Source organism: Morone saxatilis, unplaced genomic scaffold (assembly GCF_004916995.1).
Source record: "Morone saxatilis isolate NCDOM2014 unplaced genomic scaffold, NCSU_SB_2.0 Contig2, whole genome shotgun sequence".
Taxonomy (NCBI): Eukaryota; Metazoa; Chordata; class Actinopteri; family Moronidae; genus Morone; species Morone saxatilis.
In genome coordinates this window covers 19,895,311-19,918,065 of record NW_023339762.1, presented here as the reverse complement: position 1 = coordinate 19,918,065, position 22,755 = coordinate 19,895,311, and the positions used below count along the sequence as shown (strand labels likewise).

General features: G+C 39.7%; 2 protein-coding genes across 4 annotated transcripts in view; one reads left to right on the top strand and one right to left on the bottom strand.

Moving 5' to 3' along the window:
* Window positions 1-1,452: 1,452 nt before the first annotated feature.
* kras (v-Ki-ras2 Kirsten rat sarcoma viral oncogene homolog) lies at window positions 1,453-12,938 on the bottom strand. Its single transcript, XM_035664554.1, has 5 exons — window positions 12,645-12,938; window positions 10,061-10,178; window positions 8,607-8,785; window positions 7,945-8,104; window positions 1,453-3,951 (listed from the first exon to the last, which is right to left on the bottom strand). The coding sequence occupies exons 2-5, from the start codon at window positions 10,169-10,171 to the stop codon at window positions 3,835-3,837; spliced, it is 567 nt and encodes a 188-aa protein (XP_035520447.1). The 5' UTR covers window positions 10,172-10,178; window positions 12,645-12,938; the 3' UTR covers window positions 1,453-3,834.
* Window positions 12,939-16,101: 3,163 nt separating this feature from the next.
* Window positions 16,102-22,755, top strand: part of LOC118330299 (ras association domain-containing protein 8) — a 15,250-nt gene continuing 8,596 nt past the window's right edge. For 2 of the 3 annotated variants that reach the window (XM_035664787.1, XM_035664785.1), the window contains exons 1-2: window positions 16,112-16,482; window positions 21,942-22,143. In XM_035664787.1, coding sequence (XP_035520680.1) covers window positions 22,041-22,143 — 103 coding nt within the window. In that variant the 5' untranslated portion in view covers window positions 16,112-16,482; window positions 21,942-22,040. Of the gene's footprint in view, window positions 16,483-21,941; window positions 22,144-22,755 lie in introns of all 3 variants that reach the window. The other variant, XM_035664786.1, reaches the window with a different exon arrangement.

Genomic DNA, 22,755 nt, shown 5'->3' with positions numbered 1-22,755 from the left:
CTTAAAATAATCCCTAAATAATACCTTCAGACCTGTTTTGAAAGTATCTTGGTTCAAATGAAGTGCCAGGTCAGATAATGCATGTTGACCCACTCAGACTAACAGCAAATGCAGGTGTATCTCTGCTCACTGCACTGATACATACTTTTAGACATGCGTTTCTTAGAGTTGTTTGTACATTGGATTTTTGGCTGAATTAGCCAATATTAATCCATTTTGCACTAAATAGCTAACTAATAAATATCTAATAAATCTTATCCATCTAAAAAGGTATATTATGGCTATACTGAACCTGTGTCATGAATGGATAATAACATGAACAGTTCATCTTGTTGAACCTGTGCTATGTTATTCCAAAGGAGAGCAGGGTGCTGGGACATAATATGAAGCAATGATGCATATAATTAAAGCTTCACAATTTCTGACAAGAGCTTCACACCACAAATATTCCCTTAATACCAAGGGTAATTTCTGCAAAACAGGCTGCTAATGGGCTTTTATTTTGAAAGTTCAATATTGCCTATAACTCATTTGCTAAAGTTTAATGATTCACCTTTAAAACCTTTAGTCAGGCAATAAAACGCTTACGACATGCTGGTTATCTGGGCTTATCATTTTCATGGAATTTAAGCTCTTACAAACTTAAACGATAAAAATGAAAATTTAAATACGCCAATAATTAAGTACTTTTTATGTTTCCACAGTCAGATTTTTCTCTTTTTGTGAGAGACAGGAAGAGTGATTTATTTGCAATAAGCCACAACAAAACACTTAGAATACCTGCTCTGGCATCTGGTATCTTAGTGAAATTAAACTTACTTATTACTACTTTCAGTTCATTTTTTAAAGTTCAGTCTTTTTACAGTCATTTTAAGATTTACAAATAATAACTTTGACATCATATATAAGCCAAAGGAAACTTAATTTAAGATTGAAACTGAACATGTAAACAAAAAAAAAACTGAACTTTGCATGAAATGATTTTTTCACCAAAGGTCACTGCTCATGCATTTTATAAAATGGGGGCATTTCTGCTTAGAATACCAGTCTATTCCCCCCCCCGGCTCAAATGAGCACATTTAGCCCTTGTTTATTTTGGAAAATGTACACAACTTGTAAAAGCTAAATCTAGGTGCAGTGTGGGCAGCTAGAGAATAGCCCCTTCATAGATGTTGTGGTCTTTCAGAACCAGACCTGCCAAAGTGAGTGAACAGTGCCACCTGCTGAGGAACACTGGTGTGATCTTCAGACATACAGCTAAAAAAAAAACAATGAAATACATAATTTCTTTAAAGTGTAAATTCAGGTTTATGAGAGTGTACATTATAATAATGATGGCATCAGCAGTTGGTGCATCAACCATGTGCAATGAGCTAATCTGAGTCTAAGAAACCAGTGTTTTCCATAAAATGAGAAACAGAAAACGGTTTCAAAAAGAAAGACAAAGTTAAGTTCCTCTTTACTTTGTTCTTTATTACACATTAAATAGGAGTGGTGAGATTCATGGCAAAAAATAGACTCATTTGAGATCAGATCACCACTCTACACTGCCCACAACAGGTGTGTTGTAAAGTGGTCATTCATTCACTTCCCTAGACCTGGACCCAGTCACACTCTCTAGTCACATACACAGAGCGGAGTGAAACTCCATTAAAGCAACATTCATTTAGACACACCAACGAAATGAAGCACAATTTACAAAATATGCACCTTTCAGTATCACAACTATACAAAGGTTGTTAAAATATGATCCAGGTATAAATGATACATTTCAGAAATCAGCTGTTGGCACACAATAAAGGAAGAGGAACAGTAAAACTACTTTTGAAACTGTATTAGAGGGTTCCATAATTAAAATTGCATTAACAGTTATTATCTACTTCATGAAAAAAGGAGGTAATAATAAACTGGGTCAAAATTCATTAATCCTGAAAGAAAAACGTATCATGTCTGGATTCTCTGTGTCAATAACTTTGCTCCCCTAAAACAGCATTTTGTGTATTTCTTGAGCACACAGAGGACAAAGTAAATGTTGTCTCGGCTCTTTCAACTGTTCAAATTTAGCACCTAATGCAAACATAAAGGCAAATAAAACATCCCCAGGGGAACAGCTTGTAAATATGATGGAAAAGGTGAAATATGGGTTGACCCGAGAAACAACCAGGACTTTTTTTTTATAAATTCAGGCCATTTTCTCTAAAAACCAATTTTATGGCAATTATTGCCTCATTTACAAACATCAGTTCCAGTTACATCACCATGATACACAAGCTTTGTGAGGGAAAATGACAAATTATTCTGCTGGACAATCATTTCTGTTGAAAGGCAGCCCACCAAACAATTTCAACACTTTAGGAAGTAAATCCAAAAACTTCTCTCTTTTAAAAAGCTCTGCCAAAGGAAGAATCTGAAATCCTTTTGGACAACATTTTGGAAAACCTCTGTGACACCACACCAAGAGAAATATTCCTGAAAGCTGCTTAAAAGATGCATTCTGCGTTATAGCCAGTCACAAGCGAAGGAGTCAACAGCTTAGGAAAATGTGCAAGGCATGACACCTCTATGGACAGCTGGAGAATCACAGGTCCTGATAAAGGGTCCTCATACGGTTTAAATATGAATGCCTCAATCAGGAGGATGTTGACAGGAGTACTCAATCATTTTGTAACAAACAGCAATGAAATGGTTATTGTCAGGATGAATTAAAAACAATCCTGCAGTCAAGTCTTAGAGTGAAGAAAAGCAGGAAATATGTGATCAGTAACGAGCTGTTCGTCATTAGACTGTGAGGAGGCATGAATCCCTGCAACATGAAATGACTCTGCACAGCCAAAACACAGACCTGGCTGCTAGTCCCATTTTATCATCACAAAACGGGTATAAATCTGGATCTCTGAATGTGTCATTAATGAAGCATAAAGGTGGCTGATTTCTTTCACACAAAAGCAAGTACTGATTAACTTTATATAAACCTGAAAAAACTAGACTTTGTGATGTCCACTTGGGTCAGAGTTCCTCGTTGCTGGCTCTGTTAAACGAATCGACCAGAGGCAGTTTGCAATACCCATGTCATCTAGGACACAATGCATGCAAAAAGAAAAAGAAAAAAAATAACAAAACAACAAACACCTCATGTAGGCAAGAAATCACTCCCCACACAGTACAAAGCATTGACAAATTTCAAATTAATTAATAGCTAATTAGGTTGTTAAAACATTTGGAGAAGAGTAGGAGTTTGCATGCATACTTATATCAGTGACATAACTAAGTCATACCTAGAGGTCATTAGAGATGGGGACATTACACAGTGGCTGGGACATTGGGATCTCATCTGGCTGAATGTTGGTCCTTTCTTCATATCTGTATTGTCTACAAGAATCGGGATGAAAATTCATTCTTTGGCATCCCATACTTTTTTTTTTTTTTTAAAAAGGGCATTACAGAACTTTTGCAGGTCATGACCTTTTAAGCAAATGGGGAAAAAAATAAACACTTGTTAATGAATAATTTGTCAAACATGAGTTGTGATGCAATTAGCTCACAGTTCTGCAGTTATATAAAATTATCCAAATCAACATAGTCATCCTATCAAATGAAACAGGCTGTTGGACCAACACATGTGGGCAACTGGCACTAAACTGAAAATAAAGCTTATTGGTGTCCAAGTAGCAAATAACAGAAAGGCAGAAAAATTGGATCAGGCTTAGTATTCAGTATGGTGGGTATTGAGAAAGAGGCTAATAATTTAGTGTAATGTACAAAATGTATTACTTTAACTGTTCAACATAGTTCTTTTTTTCTTTTTTTAAGTCTGTCTTGAAAACGGGTAATAATTCACATAAGTGTACACTTTGTCTTGGACTTCTTTTTCTTCTTTTTGCCCTCCTTGCTCATCTTCTCCTTATGCTTCCGGATTTCTCGCACTAATGTGTAAAAGGCATCATCAACGCCCTGGAAAAGAAATGATAAAAAGAATGCATAATTAGAGTTAGAGATTAGCATTTTCATACCAGAATACCAATAACGTTTTTAAGGTTATTGTAGAGCCTGACAAATCATACCACTTAATTAAACAATTACTTGGGACAGTAGACTCTACAGTTAACACGCCAATGTTTAATATCCAACCTGATGTGTAGCCTTGACATCTATGGCAGTTGAATTGTCTTATTTAAATTATTTATTCCAATTCAAAACCTGGAATAAACCTAAATCTACAAGAATCAATCAATCAATAATCTTCTATTTATATCTATTTTAACTAAATGAGTGTGACACACATCAAGGTGCAGCTAAACTCATCAATCCAGTTAAGGCAATATGAGACACCGCTGTATGAAAGTGCATCAAACAGAACTGTAATGTAATGTATTTCAGCTTAAATGTCAGCAGTGTTCCCACTGACAACACCACAGACAGTAGCTGCAGTTACATGAGCCAATTTATTTACCACTGAATGCAAACAATCAAAATTTACAACTCCCATGTGTTTAAATGGCTGCTAAATAAAGTGGCAGAACAAGTTGTCCTGTTTATATTCGCAATGGCCTTTATGCAGTCCGCCAACACAAGCAAACTGTTAAAAAAAGAAGGACCTGTATCGAGCGCTTGGCACCAATACAGTTTTGTAAGAGTTATTTAACAGAAGGCTCGCCTGCTGTATCTCCCTAAAACTAATAAACAAACTATATGAAGATGGTTTCCCTGGGAAAGATGTAACACTCTGAAATGGTAGAAAACTCTCATAAGCAACAAATGAAAGAAGAGAGAGACACATCTTCCTCAGGTGAACAGCTTTGATTTAAGCCAGGAAGCAAAGAGTGTAATATTCCAAAAATATAAAGTAATTTAAAACGCTTTATAAAAAGCCAATTTATATTGACTGGGGTGTTTAAATTAGGCTTTTACATTTTTTCTGAGCTCTTCAGATTATGAGTGAATAAAAGGCTCCATGTTAATGCAACTGGTGTCTGTTGATGCCACACTGAGTACGGGAGTACTGGAACAGATGCAATAAATAGCATATTTAGTGCAATAAATGTCACGTTGAATCCGTAAGGAGCTGCACAGTAAAGAGCCCGGGGTCACTTAGGTTGTGACAAAGACAGCAGGAAAGGAAAGAATAAAGACTAAAGGGATCTGTGACCGCAAGAAAACTCTCACCCACAAACACACAATTTTTTTTTTCACAACATATCTGCCAGTATCTTAGACCACATCCTCCTTGGAAACATTTCAGCACATGATTTGACCCCAGATTCACCATAATCTCCTTTAATCACACACGTTGGCTCCCCAGCCCATACGCCTTCCTTCATTATGATTTCAACAGATTAGGACGCTTTCACACTGGTTGTGCAGTTCAAATCTGGCAACGATTAGACTGGAAACTTTTTTAAAATTACTATTATTATTATTATTATCATATAATAGCACTTATTCTGAACATGAATGGAGACCAAGAAGCATTTACCAAGTCATCCTTTTTTGTATTTTACCAAAAGAAAGATAAGATAAAAATACTTGCTCGTGTATGAGTTGAAACCAAGAACCCCAAATGTATTCCATGCTTTCCTTTCCTCCAGTAGAGTAGTAGGGGAGCTAGATTTTTGTTTCTCCCCCCCCATTCAGATGGTTGCCTGCTTGTACACCATTCTCTATTTTTCTAAATGCGCACCGTCATCGTTTCCTTGTGGAAACGAGGGTAAACGCCTGAACCTTGATGAGGAAAGAACGGAAACGTACCTCCAGATCGGAACAAAAGTAGACAAGTGTGAAAGCCAGACCAGCGGGGTTAGCGGAACGGGGGGCAGGGGCTCAAGTAAACGAAACCCAGTGTGAAAACGACCTTAAACAATAATCAGCCATGATACAGAGACACTGAAAAGGGAAGAAAACATCAGCTGTTTCAGCCTCCTGTTAGAGCTTCACCACAGCCCCAGTAGAAAACAGCAAGTTAGCTTTCAGAACCCATGAAGCACCAGCTCTCATTGTGTGCCTTCTCTCCACAGTCCCCACTAACAACGCACAGACACACACAGACGCACACAGACGCATCACAGCCAGCACAGACGTCAACAGACGCACACAGACACGCACCACACGAGCACACAGACGCACACAGCCGGGACACCACCGACACACACCGACACACACAGACACACACAGACAGACACACAGAGCTGGTGGGCGCGCGGCTGCATACACTTACCCCTTTCACATCACAACACACTTTTTAAGCTTGACACACCGCGGAGTCTTTTCTTCCTTGCTGAGCTTATTGAGCCGGTACAGCCTGATCTCCCGTACCAGAGTGTAAAAGGCATCTTCCACTCTCTGCAGTATAAGACACAACTTCCCTCAATGTTGAGGAATACAGGAGGACATATGGGTGCATGTGTTACAGCTTACAGATACAAAAGGAACGAAGCAGATTGGTGTTTGGAGGTGGGTCTACCTGCAATGTCTGGCTGGCCTTACATAAAGTGGTACTCCACCCAAAATCGCTCTTGTGAATACCAAGCACACACCTCCTGTAGGCTTGAAAGGGTTCACGGTTTCCTTTCCTCTCAATGAAGAGGGACTGCGGCTATATTGAATTCCAATGGTGACAAGCACCCTTAAAAAGATTTAATTTGCCAAAATGTTGCCAACTACACTGTTTCTGTGTTACACTTTTGCCCTCTTTGAAGCTGTGAGAGAGGCAGCGTCTTTAGCTGTACTTGGGCAGAACAATAAGTGTTTGTAACACACGGAGCATTCGCATGGACAGTGAAGAAGTGGATTACGGTGCAGGAGTGGTCATTGGAATCCATTTAAACTAAACTTTCAAAAACAGCCACCTTTTGAGCCTACAGTGGGTGGAGTATCACTTTAACTGTATAGCCTAATATAAAAAAAGGAGAAGTGCATGGATTAGGAGCATATTTTGATTGTGCATTTTACTTCATGTGGGAGATTTCCCAGAGAAGTCAGAGGAAATTACTTAGATATTTTGGGAAACACTGGGTGGCTTTGAATGCAAGAGACAGTTGCTGGTTCAACAGCAGTGGCACGGTGTGGATAGTTAATTATTGGTACACCCGGGTAGGAATAGGTGAACAGAGCTGTAAGAAATCAATTATTGTTTCATTAATTTCCCCGCACCAGAAGAAGCCGTGATTCACCCCAGGTCAGAGAGACCAGGAAAGGATGTGTTTACAGATCACTGCGTCAGCCACCTAAGGCCATGCTCACAACACACACACACACACACACACACACACACACACACACAGAGACACAGACACACATCAGTTGATGCGACTACACCATGGCAAATCTTCCAACACCCTGTCACAGTAACAAGTAAGCAGAATCATTAACCACCCGGGTAAATTACCGACACTTTGTCCTTTCATGCAGACTCCTTGACACACATTTACTGATTTGCTGATTATTTATAAAAGCAGGATCTTTTGAAGATGACCCTAATGATGATATAATTTCACATATCCATGGCAACGTAGCATGCAATGATTACATTATCATCCATAAATAAAAAATTCAATTAACCAAAGAGGATTTAACGATGTGCAGCGTATTGCCCGAGACATTTCCAAGCAACATTATATAAAAAAAAAAAAAAGACCATTAGAGCCACTGAATGTGACACAAATCAACAGCACCACAGGACCAAAGACTTCTTCTTGTGATCCAAGTGCCAAAGATTATCAAGCCTTTTTTGCAAGGACACTTTCAAATTTACTAAGAGCTCAATCTCTCTGGAAAAATAAAATTTGATTTTAATGTGAAATTTATGGAAAACTGAGACCACATGCAGCTTCTCACCATTCAACATGCGCTACAAACCTGCAGTGGAATACTCCAGCAGTTTAGTGACAGACTGAAAAGTTAAACTGTTTTGAGTCTTGAGGGTGCGGCCGTCCCTGGCTGGACTCTCACCTGTCTGGTTTTGGCTGAGGTCTCAATAAAGGGAATGCCGTAGCTGCGTGCTAAGTCCTGAGCCTGCTTGGTGTCCACTGTCCGGGACGGGAGGTCACACTTGTTCCCCACCAACACCATGGGGACGTCCTCAGAGTCCTTAACTCGTTTAATCTGTTCTCTGGAAATTGACAGACACAATAGAAATTTTGTTTGATATTGGTCACAATGTTAAATTGTGTAATGTTACCTTTTATCTGTTTAGAGTTACATGGATAGGGTCATATTCAGAGTAAAATTAAGGTAAGGATCGGTGTTTTCAGTCCATAAATACAAATATATAATAAACTTATTTAAAAGTTAGAATTGTGACCTACAATATATCAATAAGAGAATTTTCTAAAATTTTGCATGTCAAAAAGGTCAACTTTACATATCTAAAAGGTGATCAGCCATGAACAACATGGTGCAGAGAAGTGAAGTGAGATTTTTAAGCAGTGGACAGTAGAACACGGGAAATAGAGAATAGGAGTGACATGTAACAAATGTTCCCAGTCGGTCTTAAACTAGTAACATTGCAATTACAGCACCTCACACTCCGAAACTTTACACTTTAAACAGTGATTAAACCACGGCCTTCACAAGGGGACCAAAGACCGCAGAGCTTTAGTCTCTCAGCTCACCTATAGTGGTGAATGTCCTCGAAGGACTTGGTGTTGTTGATGGCAAAGACACAGAGGAAGCCCTCCCCTGTCCTCATGTACTGATCCCTCATGGCGCTGTACTCCTCCTGACCTGCAGTGTCCAGGATGTCCAACAGACACGTCTCTCCGTCGATCACTACCTGCTTTCTGTAGGAGTCCTGGAGGAGGAAGAAGTCAGAAAACAATCAGAACTCTGGGTTTTAGTTGGGTGAGTGTCCAAATAGCACCTTAACAAAAATAATAAAAGACGGCTGTGGATGGCATAATTTAAGAATTATTAGTTATTATTTATACATAAAAGGTTATTTCAAGTGTGTTTTAAACATCTACGGTATAAAAATAATGTGCAACAATTTTTGACACTGCATGTTTTTTCTACATTCAACTTTTCTTTAATAATCCTTAGTTGTATTAATGGCTAGGTGTTTTGAATTAATGTCACAATTAGTGATAATTATTTAATTGGTTGGCTGATTAATCTGGCCAATTATGTGGCATTTTGAGATAATTGGCATTGGCCGATAAACAAAAAATGTCTTCAGACATATGTTAGCAGTCCCCTTTATGAGTTTTGGGAAGGTGGTGGAAAAAGTCTGTTTCGAGCAATGTACTATAACTCTCATACACCCTGCTGTACACACATGCATGAATTATGTAGAATAAAATCATACATGACTACTTTTTGTTTTGATACTAGCATTATATATCAGTCATTGGCAATTGAAAACCCATATCGGTCGACCCCAATAATAAAAAGAAATGTAGATATTTATGTTATTGAACACAAGAACACAAGAAAAACACATGTTCAACATAGTGGACAGTGGTAAAAAGTAATATACGTATATATACACACCGTTTTTAAATTATGAATTCGAAGTGTTTACATTGCTTCATCATGACAAGGTTACTGAAAGAGGTCACTACATTTAATTATTGCCCTACTCCAGCTGTAGTGGGGCACTCCAGTTTCCATCAGATCTCAAATGATAATAGAGGTCCCAGTTTCCACTGTGTCAAAGCACTCCAGCTTTTCATCACACTGATGGCCACCACTTGATCTGATCCAACACAAATAATTACCATCAGATCCAGTGAGCAGCTATTGTTTCAGATGTTATCTTGTATTCAAGCAATCTTTAGTGGAGATCTAACCTGCAACAGCACATCAATAATTGATTGAAATCATAGTGAGACTGTGTTCACTCAGCACATGTCGGCCCCCTGAGAAAGCAGGCGGGCAGACATGGAAAGTTATTGAAAACCTGTTTGGTGTCTTTTTAAGACTTCAACCAGAAGAACCTGCTGCAACTCCTTTTTTCTGAGTTTCTGCTCCCATAACAAAATACACACAAAACCATGGACACGGTCACGGACTGTGCACACACACTTTCACACATACATGTACATGCAAGCACACAAAGTTTCTTTACCTCAATGGTGGGATCATATTCATCCACAAAGTGATTCTGGATGAGTTGAATAGTAAGTGCGCTCTTGCCAACGCCACCAGCTCCCACCACTACCAGCTTATATTCTGTCATGATTCACCTGTGGGAGCAGAAAAAAGCATTATACTGAGATATTTCCACAGATACAGGCAGTCATCTGGCACAGCATCAATTCATGTGGGGCACCATCAAAGCCTTAAAAAGACTCTGAATACTACTTCACTAATACTGAATTGTCGCTTAAGACTATTTTGTCGACTGGCTCTTCATTTCTATCTGACAAGTTGTTGGTTTGCTGGGAAATAAACTTCCTCAGTATTGGCAGACTAAAAAAATAATAAAATTCATGTATCACTTCCAGTGAGTTACTCATACCGCCTTATGTCTTAAAAAGAAACTCCACTTTTCTTTTAATAACAATGCTGATTCACTGGAAAATTAGATTTCACACCGTGTTAATTTTGCTTATCCATTTTGGTATTTAACACAGAGGAAACTACAATCACAAACAGAATATGATGGTTCACCTGCACAAGATTAAGTGTAAATGAGGGAATATAAACAATGAAAAAGAAATTACATTCAAAACGTTTCTGTGATACTACAATAACAGGCCTCATTTCACAAATAACCAGGTACTGAAGCGACAAGAATATACTGATGAATCACTAAACTAATTTCTAAATCCAGAAACACATTTAGTAGTGTCACTGTTGTCTGAGTAGCAGCCACAACACAACACAAACTAACCCCAGGCAGAAATCTATGACATTACATTTAGACTACAAAATTGACAAGCAACTGGGAGACTGCTGTCTGTCTGCTTTGTGGAGGAGCACCCATCAATAGTGGCAGCTGGCCTTTTCAGAAGTTACAGTACATGCTGCTCACAGCTCTGCACAGCCTGCAGACAGGGAGGAGTTCCACTGAATATTATTGCCTTTTCTACACAAACAAAAACGAGAATGTGGCTTGAGATGTATTTGTAACAATGGCATTCTTTTATTATGCTCGTTAGTGCTCTCAATACTTTTTTTTTTTTAAAAGCATCCGCCACATGTTATATACACATTACACCCAACACAGTCTGATTTATACACGTTACAGTGGGGCTGCTCTGTCCATTAGCAATAGACCATCTTATCTTTACCTGAGCAGACAAGATTACTGAAAATGTCACAGAACATTCCTGCAACACTTTAAAGTTGTCTGCCAGATACTCGGCATGCCGATAGAAATATTATCACTTGTCATCTTATGTGATGTGACAGTGAAAGTGGCTTTGGATGACTGAATGTAGTGCATGTGCAGTTAGCTGTCAAGTCTATTCAAGAGGTGTATTGTCACATGCACAGTGGTTTATACCATACAATGAATACTTTGCTGGACTCGCTTTACACAACAGCACAATAATAAGACAAATAAACAACACAAATAGAAAAATTAAATATAACTTAAAGTGCAGAACCGTCAGGGACAAACAGGGATGTAATGGAGGGATATACCTTATTTATGGTTGAATAATATGTATAAATCACCTTTCCTCACACTCATTAGGGTTGTAACAGAGTTAAAAGACATTCCCAGTGCACATTACAGCTTGTTGGCTGTGGTAAAGTTGTGATGCTGTGGCATTTAAATGTAAAATAAATAAATAATAAATTAAAAAATCATATGAAAATACGACTATTCCAGTCATGGTTGTTGTTTCCCCTCATGTTGACATCTGGACGATAGTGTAACCACCTTTTTATTTACTACATCAATACAGACAACAACATTATACCAGATGCAAAACTGCATTATTCTTGTTTTAACAAACAATTTTATAACAATTTCATCGCCGACCCAACACAGGTGAAGGGCTAAAGCAAGAAAATGGGTGGTTTGTTAGCAGCCACATAAACACTAAGTTACTTTCTCACAGTTTTGTCACCTTTACTTGAATTAGCCGGCGTTTAAAAACAGGCCTTTCACCCCTTAGCGCTGTGTTTAAAGCAGTCAATAACCACTAGAGCTTAAAAAACCCGAAAGGAATTTGGTTTAAACCCACTGCTGTGTGCCCCCTAACAGGGTTGCCAGATAGGTCGAGTGAAAACCCCCCCTGAGCAAGTGTGTTTAAATAACCAAGCTCCTTGCTGCTGTTAGCTCGCTTAGCACTGGGAGCTCGCCCCTCACAGAAAGCGAGCTAACTAGCCCCCTTGCGAGCTAACCTAACGCGATTCACGACTCTAATTCATTAACGCAGCATTGTCTGCAAGCCTGTGCCCGGAAAAAAAAAAAACACACTCAGTATCATTCATTCAAAAGGGGAAAGGTGCAGATTTTCTGAAGCCGCCATTGACAAGGCTAGCCCCAAAGGTCTGCATTGCAGGGCCAGACGATAGGTTAACAATTGGGCGTAGTTTTTGCACTCACAACGAAAACGAACATTTCCATTACAGGGATATTGTTCGGTGGTTACACGGCGGACACACTTCACATATCAGTTAAATCGGGTTAGCACCACGTTGCGACAAAAACCCCGACATGTACGAATCTTACCCCGTTTTTTTTTGTTTTTTACCTTTTTAGCGAGTGGAGTTCCGCGTCCGAAGTAGCGACCAAATAAGTCAAGCTGATAATCCTCTCGTTTCACACGATCTCTGCATTTCCTATTTCACGCCAAAACGCCCGCATTTAAGGTCGGTCTACCTCGTTGTCCAGAAGCGAGTGGGAACATGCAACAACAACAACAACAAAACAAAAAAAAAAAAAAAGAAAAAGTGGGCGAATTTAATCGATTGAACTTTCCATTTGATCCAGCGTCCGGGCCTAGCTGCTCAGGTTGGCCTCCTTTAAGCGAATATGGGCGGATACCGGGGCGCACTTTACCCAGAAAGCATAGCTGGGGATTTCAACCGGTTTGGGGCATTTCACTCTGCTATGTGTCGCAATATGGACAGAAATTAATCTTTCTTTTGTTCTCTATAAACGTGCTATTTGTGTGTTTTTTTTTATTCATATATGTGGGGTTATATAAACTGTAAATGCCTCTTTTATTAATGCACAAATTCGCTTTATGTTTTTGTTTTTTTTAAACTCTATTATTATTATTATTATTATTTTGAATTCAATCTAAATTTGAAGACATACACTGATTCACATTTATGCTTTGATGATCACGAACAATATTGTAACTATATAGGTCACATGGTTGTTGGTTTCAGGACCTTCTCCTTCCACTTTCGGGAGCTCCTGCTGCTGCTGCCTGCTGCAGTCAACAAAGCCTAGGGGGCGACTCCACTATATATAGGCTCTAAATATAACTGAATTGTGCTGGAGAGACGTCATTCCCAGGCAAGGAAATGATTTGGCAATCCCTTGTCAGTTTTCCAAAGTGTTCACTAGGCTGCCTCCTGCGCACTTTATGTGCATACAACACAGGAGGCAGGGTCTGTAACAAAAAAACACGAAACTACAAATTCAATTAAGGATTATTATGGGGAAAGTGTAAATTAATCCACGTTTTTTTTTTTTTTTTACCAACTTTGTAAATGCATAGTTATTTTATTATAAGTATCCGTTCGAGGGAATGTTTTTTTTTTTTTTTTATTTTAAAGACGCATTACCCTGTGATTAGTATTAGACATTATCTGTGAAATCTAATAGCCAATATCAATAATAAAGGTGGGGAAAAGAGTATAAAAGAGTATAAAATGTAAAAAGACGATAGAGTATTTTCACTTCATACACCAGACACGCTAGAGGTCACTATTGACTTCTTGTCTGGCAGTTCTCCAAGCTGCACAGCCTCTATTGAGACCACAGCTATGTTTGTGATGTACAAGGAAGTGAAGGCCAATTTTAAGCCAGAATCATTGCTCGGTGTTGTTTTCATTGAAGAGATCCCACGTCATCCACATTTTTGGGGAGGCTTGCCCTTATAGGCAGTAATGAACATATCAAAGATGTTTAAATGAGCACCTATTGTGTGCAGAGATAAGAAATTACTGTTGGCTACCATTTATGAGACTGGAAAAATCTTCTTTTATCTACAAGGAAATGCAGTGTGCCTTTACCCCACTGCATTTAGTAGTAGTTACAGAACAAAAACAATAAATAGTACAGTATTGTTAGAGGTGAAAGAGTCCACAAGTATGTGGAATAACCGGTATCATAAATGATTTTACAGTTAAAGCGTCAGTAATTTCACATTCATAATGGAAAGTCCTCAATGGCAGAAAGGCTGACTATCTACTATCTATAACCACAATATATCGGTCATTAAATACTATATATTTATATTTATATCTCTATGGATATACAGTTTTATATCACAAACATAATTTAATGTCAGTTATAGTTTGCAGACGTTAATTTAGTGTAAAGTTAATCTGTGACTCTCTCGTTTCTCCAGTGATGTGCTTGTTCCCTCTGTAGGTTTACCTGATACAACGCATATAAAAGTTTCAGTGCAAGCAGTAAATCTATAAAGTAAGTGAAATCTCAGCCTTAGAACAACATTATTTGTATAAAAGTTACTGAAATCACAAAGGTATAAAACATTTTCCAGTGACACATGTTATAATATACATAAAAAATAGACACTTTTCACAGCAACCCTTTTTACATGAAATAATAGGGTAAACACAGGTGTTACCAATGATAGTAGTTAAGGCTCTGTTGCAGAGCCTTAACTGCAACAGAGCCTGCTGTGAAAAAGGTCCATTGACTTAACAACAGTTGGCCTTTTTTTTACAGCAGACACTTTGATACATCCTAACAGGAAAATCACAGGTGTCTCTGATAACAGTAACAATGGCTGTGTTTCAGTAAGGCATGGTGAGTCACTGGAATGGCTTTGTGGGATGCTAAAAAGCTATCATTAAAGTTATTAGTCACACCTGCTTGTTAAAATGTCTGCTGGGAAAAAGGTCCATAGTGGCATAACATAAAAAATGGTTGTTATGAAATGATTATTTCACTTCAATAAAATGCCTTTTTTTTATAAAAGGAAGCTCATCTTTCAAGCTTTAAGAGTCTTCATGTTCAGAGAATAAAACTGTAATCCTGACCTGTAGTCTTCAACCAGACTTGATTGCACCACCCCTACGTCCTGAAAACCAACCAGATCGCTGAGAAAAGACCTGACACTTCCAGCTGACATTTTATTATGACAGGGACTCCTGTGCTGTCACAAGAGGGCAGTAAGCCTCCATTTATACATCCCATTGCCAAAGGTTCATCAGTAGCTCCAGTTGGATGGGGCCTACAGCATGTTTTAGTTCATCTATTCTAAACAACATAAGTATTTTTGTGTCAGGTGGAGAGAAAATATAATTGTTTTTACATTACCTCCTGTATAAATCAACCATTTAGTCCACTGCTGTCTAATCTGGGGTGCACAGAGTGATAAATATAGTAAGCCTTAACTGTTTTTCCTACTTTCTTTAATAATATCTAACAAAAAAAAACTTTAGATTTTGTTTGTTTGTTTGTTATTTTATATCACTAACCAATACATTAATTACAACAGACACTACTTACATCCTACTTTTGCCATTATAGTATGCCTATATGATGTGAAATATGTCACTGTGTTTCAACTGCATGGCATGTTTTAGCAAGTTTAGTTGCATGTGCTGTAATTGTGTGTATAGTGCTGTTTTTAAAAGAGCAGCTTTAACGGTGTTATCCTGCAGGAGCTTTGAATACAATGCACAACTTTATTTACTAGACTATGAATATGATTTCTCACTACATCTGCATCTACATCTTTTTGTTCATTAACACATTTGTTTCTGTTTCTATTTAAATTGAATCCACTTTTTTTCATTTGCAGTGAACTTGACCCCTCCTGGCTCACACACACTGCAAAGTATTGTAGATGAGGTTATGTCACTATGTTATTGTTATCTGAAGTATACTGGTCTCATTCTACTGTTCAGATGTCCTGCATGTGTAAAAGTTGGCTCTAGGTAGCCCCCTCTTCACCCACCCCCCCTTCAGAGTGTATTGCAGCTTTAAACAGTCCACAATGCCTTGCGGTGTCCCAGTTCCAATGCGATGTATTCACCAGCAGGAGTAATGAAACGGGGAGAGGGGGCATTTTCCGCAGCTTATTGGTGAGACCGCAAAAGACTAGCGCGCAGAGAGGACAGACACAAACTTTCGGACAGAGGACCAAAACGTCAATTATCTGTCTTTTTTTCTGGACGCGTCTGTAGCCTTTTATTAATTATTATTCCTGTTGTTTATCCAGCAGCCTGAAACGTTACTTTGTCGCAGTTCGTTGGAAGTGATTTACTGGGCAATGGTGAAGGAGGACACATTTTGCGGAATCGACGCCTTTACCTGTGTTTATTCCCTAAACTTCAGTCCAGTGAGGGGACACTGACTTGAATCCTGTGTGCGGCATAAAGGTAAGAGCATTGCACTGAGCCAACAATGGCAGAATGTGCCGCAGCTTGAGCCCTGCTGTAGTTGTGAGGCTGAGATAACGGAAACATTTCTGTAGTAGAATAGTTGGGGCTACTCTCTGAAGCCCACTACAGCCCCTTATTATCGCCATTTCTCCAGCCTCGTCCCACTCCACACCAACACATGAGGCAGAGGTTGCAGAGTATTACTAAAGAAGGACTAATGTGTTATGTCTTTCAGGGTGTTACTGGCCGAAATATCGAGTTAATGCTGCGTTTAATTGTGCCTTTATCTGTTAGTTTGGGGAAATAAGAGTAGTTAAAGGCATTTTTAAATGTAATTCTGTAATTATCTTGCAGTATTATCTTTACAGGCCCAGATGTTTTGGAGAACATCCACTTAAGAATGTTGCTGGTCCCCTTTTCCCCATTGTTTGTGTTGTCTAATCAGGTTCAGCATCTTCTGTAAATACAGCGAGCTCTCATGGTCTCAAAAGCCTTTACACCTCAGTCATCTTAACAGAATCTGCATATAAAAACCACTTTGCAGTTCATGCTATCTAAAGCCCCACTGCTCTACACCACTTACAAACACCAGGTGTAGCAGAACCAACCTGTGGAGCGGCTGCACTCAGCCAAGGTTTTTATGTCTCTCAGTCTTTGTGCTTTGTGATCTGAGAGGAGAGGACTAATTTAGTCTAGAAATAGAATCATGTAATTTAATGGTCTTTGCTGGATTGAATGCTGTCATAGCACCATGAAGACCAGGCTGCAAAGAACTACCTTACAGTCTGGAAAAATAAATAAGTTTTGCCACTTTTTGTGCGTGGCTGCCATTTCAGCTGCAGCTGCAAAACCCTTTCAGTTCTATAAATGTGTTTGTGAAATGAGTGTGATTCAGCACCAGATGATGTTTTACAAACCGCCTGTAAACATGTAAAACCTTGGCCAGGGGCCTCTTGTTGCCCCCAGTGTGTTGCTGGTGCACCCCAGTGCAGAAGCCTGTTGCCTGCCCCGCTGGCTCTTCAAAGCTGGCTAGTGAGCAGTGAATATGGCAAGGGAACAAAGGCGGCATTATTGCTGGCTGAACGTGCCGTCCAGATGTTCGAGATCCTGCCAGCACTGACCTCCCAAATGGGGGAGGCTGCTCCAGCGCCTAATAGTTTAATATCAGCCAGGCAGAGAGAGAGAAAGAGGGCGGCTTGCTCCGGGGCAGGGGCCATTGGAGAGCTCTCAGGAGCTGAGGGAGTTTTCTGTAGCGTGACGGGGAGTGGGTTTAATCCCAAACACCCCAATCTTCAGATTGCAGCTTGAGTGAAAATTTGGAAGAAGCACTGGACGATGGTTGTTCCTTCGTTGTGTATATTTTGGGGTTTCTTTGGTGCTTTAGGTAGTTAGGCTACAACACACTGGAGAGATTTTTCAGAGGCTTTACACACACAAAATAAATGTTTAATACAATACATTCCCTTGTGCCCAGAAAGTTTACAACTGTGTTTTAGCCTCTGACTAAGTGGTGGTACAGTGTCACCGTTAATTGCTCGTTAATTAACAGTTCTGAATATTTCAGGCAGCAGGCCTGTCATTTTGCAGAGACTAATGCATCGAAAACACTAAATTAACTGAGAGTGGACATTGTGCACAGCAGTGGCTTTCAGCATTTCACATTCAGAAAATAATAGAAAACCATTGCAAACTTTTTCTTTTATTCATCTTTTATGTTTTTCATATGTCTCAGCTTAAGGACTGCGGTTATTTCAGTTATTCAGAATGTTGCAAACACACTTTTGATGGTCTTTTAATGATTATCCAGTTTAAACACATTTTAAGATGGGATGCAGTTTGTTGTAAGTGTCATAGCTGTCGTCTGCTGCATAGCCATCAAGATCACAGAGTGGACGGACCCATAGCTTTCTTGTCACTAGTCATGGCCCGTTGCATTCTCACAGCCCAGGAATGCATACCCTGGATGTTATCAGATTCCACTCTACAGGATCAAGGCCTGTCTCTGGCAACAGTCTTTGCCCTGCTCTGTAACGTTTACATTTGTAGAGGCTAAGGTACTGACAATGAGGAACTTCTTTATCTGGTTCCCACTGCAAGACCTCTTTTAACAACATTAATATTATATTCTAGCTACCCATGGGGATTATACTGGGGCTGTATCACTTGATGATAGTCTGGAGGAATTGAAAGCAAAGAAAGATATTTCTCCAGTTTGTTCCAGGCGAGTCACCGCCAGTGCCTCCACAATAAACCAGCGCTTTTCTTTGGCTGCTCACAGAGATCTGTTTCACAACAGATCTGTTACCAATTACAGCAGAATATAAATTGCTAGTAATTACATGTTGCTCTACAGGGAGTGCAATTCGAATTAAAATTTGGTTAGCAATAGGCAAGGAGGTTTAAGTACTAGAACAGACTGCTGTTGCTTCAGTCTGTGATAAGTATCCCATTGTCTTTAATTTAACAGCAGTGGGGGGAGTTTTGCATGTCAGAAACCTTCTATAATAAATTAGTTACTAGTTTTAATTAGCTACTTCCTGCAAACTTAGAATGCCTAAACTTCCGTGCTTTAAAGTGACTGTATTGTTTTCCACCCTAGTGAACAATGGTCAACAATTTTGGATGTGGTGTAATAGTAACTAGCGTGTTCCTGTGAGATCATTTTTCTCAACTTGGTTCAGTAACTCCCCTACAGGCTTTCTCATGTGTCAAGCTCAATCTTGATTTTGTTTTAATGTTATGAATGCCCCCATTTTGTTTTCCTCAAATACCCCCTTGTTCAGGAAACTGCTAAAACTGCACAATCCCGAGGCCAGTTCGTGATGTTCGACAGACTGTAAATCCCCAAAAGAAGCGGTGCCATATTTAAGCTCCTTCAGTAAAAACACCGACAGTATTTCTTCGTGGTGTATGTTACAGCAGTGGGTTGGTTGTGTTGGAACACCCACAGGAGCATATGGTAGGTTGTTTACACCAGCAGCCAGTCGAAGCCTTTTTCCTGCCAGCTCGGTGTGCTCCTGTAGGCCTGGAGAACTGTCATCAGCAGCCAGGGCAGGCAGGCTGCTCAGTGCTGCTCAGTGCTGCTCACACACCTCACCGCTCTGAGAGGAATGCATCTTGAGTCAACACTACTGAACTAATACGAAACCGAAACAAATACGCTCTGATTGAGTTCGGCGGTTTGCTGCAGTTGATCATCTCTCAACTGAGCTTAAATAGAATTCAAAAGAATTTAAGCCCTCCCCGTCTCATAAAATGCCTCTCTGGCATAAGACGAGCTGCACAAATCAGAGAGTGGGCATCTCCCCAGGCTGTGGCTTTGACAGGCCAGAGGAATGGAGCTTGCAGAGCTCAGGATGGCACTCTGCCCCACACCGCTGTGCCTGTATCATCAGTTGGGTTTTCTGGGTTAATGTTAATGAATATAAATGTTACAAGTGTGGACCAGAGCAAGTGACATTTATAAGTGCCCCGCTGAGTCTTGTGCTTGTGCAAGGAAGAGGCATTGAATCAGCCTGTTTTATTTGTCTCTTTTGTTGCAACTATTGTTAATGCCAATGCAATATACAGTAGTCCATGTAGTCCCTCTGACACAGTGTTGCTTTGGTATTATTTTTTAGGGCCATTCCCCTTCCCCCTCCCCTGTATCCAAACCTTTCCCCTGGCTGATCCACTATTTCTGCTTTGCATCAAGACCTACTCAGTCCCCATTACTGTTTCCACATCCCCCTGGAAAAGGGGTTAAACAAAATGGTGACAGTGTTTTGGGTCACTGCAGAAAAATCTTGCAGTGTGCTAGTGTGTGACCATTTTCCTGTTCCGCTCCATCCTTCAGCCCTTAATGCCATTTAAGGGCAGTCTGAATGAAGGACAAAAGCACTTTCCAACCAGCTGTGAATACGCCAAGAATAGAGTGATCAGAGCCAGGTTACAGACAAAGGTGCCACTCATGTACAAATTCACAGACAGTACATGCTGGATTAAAACAAAATGAGACAGGCATGCACGGCATTTATGCACTTAACACACACATGAATATGACTCCCTAAATATCTGATAACTGCCTGAGGCTTTTTGTTGTTTGTTTGTAGAGCTAAAGTGATTAATCAGTTAGGCAATCAACTGAAAATTGAAAAACTATTTTAATACTCTATTAATCCTTTAAGTCATTTATCAAGCAAAATGCCAAACTGCTGATTTCACTTTCTCAGATGTGAGGATTTGCTTCTCTTCTCTGTTTTATGTAACACTTTTAGACTTTTAGTCAGGCAAAAGAAGCTATTTGAAGATGTCACTTTGGGCTTTGGGGACTTGTGATGGGTATTTTTGACCTTTTCATAAAATAAACACTTAATCAATCAACTGAAAAAATGATAGAAAATATTTTATTTTAAAAACATTAGTTGCAACTCCATCTGTTTGTCTAACAATACAAAGGCTACCTTGCAGCACTGCCTAATGTCTTTACCATATTTAGAGAAGCATTTGGTGGAGGGTAGGACAGGCTGGTGTGGATGACTTTGTGAATGTGGATAGGGAATACGCGGGCTGGGGGAGGTGTAATTGGTGGGGGGTTGGTGGTGGGGCGAACAAAAGGACCTTTTGACTCAGTAGTGTAGGTGCAGTGAAGGTTAGATCCATGGAGAGATGCCATTCATTCTCTCCCAGTACGCTGTCCTTGAAGAACATTTTGAAGGATCCCTCCCCCTAGATGGGTATTTTATATACTGTGTTATGTCAGTAGTTTTTGCATATTTGCATTATTTTGTGCTGTGATGTTTTCATCATCATTTACTTCACTTTAAATGACAGCCCATCTTTAATAGTAGTTGTATTTGTACTTTCATCATAGTATTGAGTGATGTCTAATGACTCTGTAGGTAATAGTCCTTCCAGTGTATCAGTGCACAATGCAGGCCATAACTACATGTATTACATGTATCAAAAACAAAACCCTACTCTACTCCCACGTGTTACGATTCTTCCAGCTCTCGCTTTTCTTTTTCACAGGAACTTTCATAAATTCTCTGTTGCACTCTCTGTTCCCGTCCTCTCTGTGTCAGTGAGTCTTCCTGCTCTGTCTTCGCTGCTTCCATGTAATTCTCTGTACAAAAGCAGGAACTGGATTTGGGAATGTCTGCTGGCAGACTCTTCCTGCACCCCCAACAGACATGTACCTATTCATAGAGAAGAACAAAACAACAGCGTTATGGCCAGCTTGTCCTGGCAGGCTTGGCTGTACCAGCTCTTCTCGACTGGACTATCCTTTTCCCATTAGCTGCTGCTGAAATAGTTGACTTTTTGACTACTGGTGTTAGCAGAAGTGGAACAGTTTGCATCTCTGTGCGTCTGTTTCTGTGAAGACTTTATCCTTTAAGGCGAGTGCACATTATAACCACAGCCTTGAGCACATCCTGACTAACTGCTTCCTGTTTTTCCTTGTGTTTCCTCCCCAGTGAAGTAGCCAGAGGGGCTTCAGCTGCCCTGCACCACTGGAGCCTTCAATAATGTCGGGGCCAACACACCGCAACCGGCCCCCTCGCTTCTGACCCAACATGGAACTCAAGGTCTGGGTGGATGGAGTCCAGAGGGTCGTCTGTGGGGTCACTGAGGCAACCACCTGCCAGGAAGTTGTGATAGCTCTGGCACAGGCTATAGGTAGATCATTTTCTACCCATAATATAATATACTACATCTTTATTTTAAAAAGTGCTTTTTCTGAACTCTCAAAGACACTGTACCACACACAAGCACACCTGAGATACAAACAGACCTGTTAGAGAAGAACTACTCTACTCAGTTTATTTATGACTTCTTAATGCAGTGAAATTTGAATGTCCCTCTTATCTAGGTGATTAAGTATGATGCATCGGTAACTAGATTGATTGCTACACACTCATCAAATAGATCCTTTAGTTGGTTTTAGAAATCTTTCTCACATATGAGAATTAATCAGCTCTTTTTGTGAATCCAGAAAGATGTTAAAACATTGGTAGCTAGCTAGCAACAATAAGAAAAACTTCTCCTTGGATAACAGTGTTGTGTTCATGTGGACCCAAGGATTGTATGCTACTGGTGTGTTGGTTTCCCAGGGGACATTAAATGACAATTTCCAAATCTGCCTTTCTGTTCCAATGCCATTTTGTCACTTAGTTACTTAGTCATGATTAACTGCTTCTACACATCACATTCAGGGAGTGCTGGTGAAATTCAACTAACATATTTGGTTAGAAATTATGATGTATGATCTGTTATGAATTGGCGCTATAC

Excerpts from the sequence above, each read along its gene's own strand:
- kras (XM_035664554.1), bottom strand. The coding sequence starts at position 10,171 with ATGACAGAATATAAGCTGGTAGTGGTGGGAGCTGGTGGCGTTGGCAAG. Across the intron at positions 8,786-10,060 it reads AATATGATCCCACCATTGAG|GACTCCTACAGAAAGCAGGT; the intron begins GTAAAGAAACTT and ends TTCCTCCTCCAG. Across the intron at positions 3,952-7,944 it reads CCTCAGCCAAAACCAGACAG|GGCGTTGATGATGCCTTTTA; the intron begins GTGAGAGTCCAG and ends TTTCTTTTCCAG.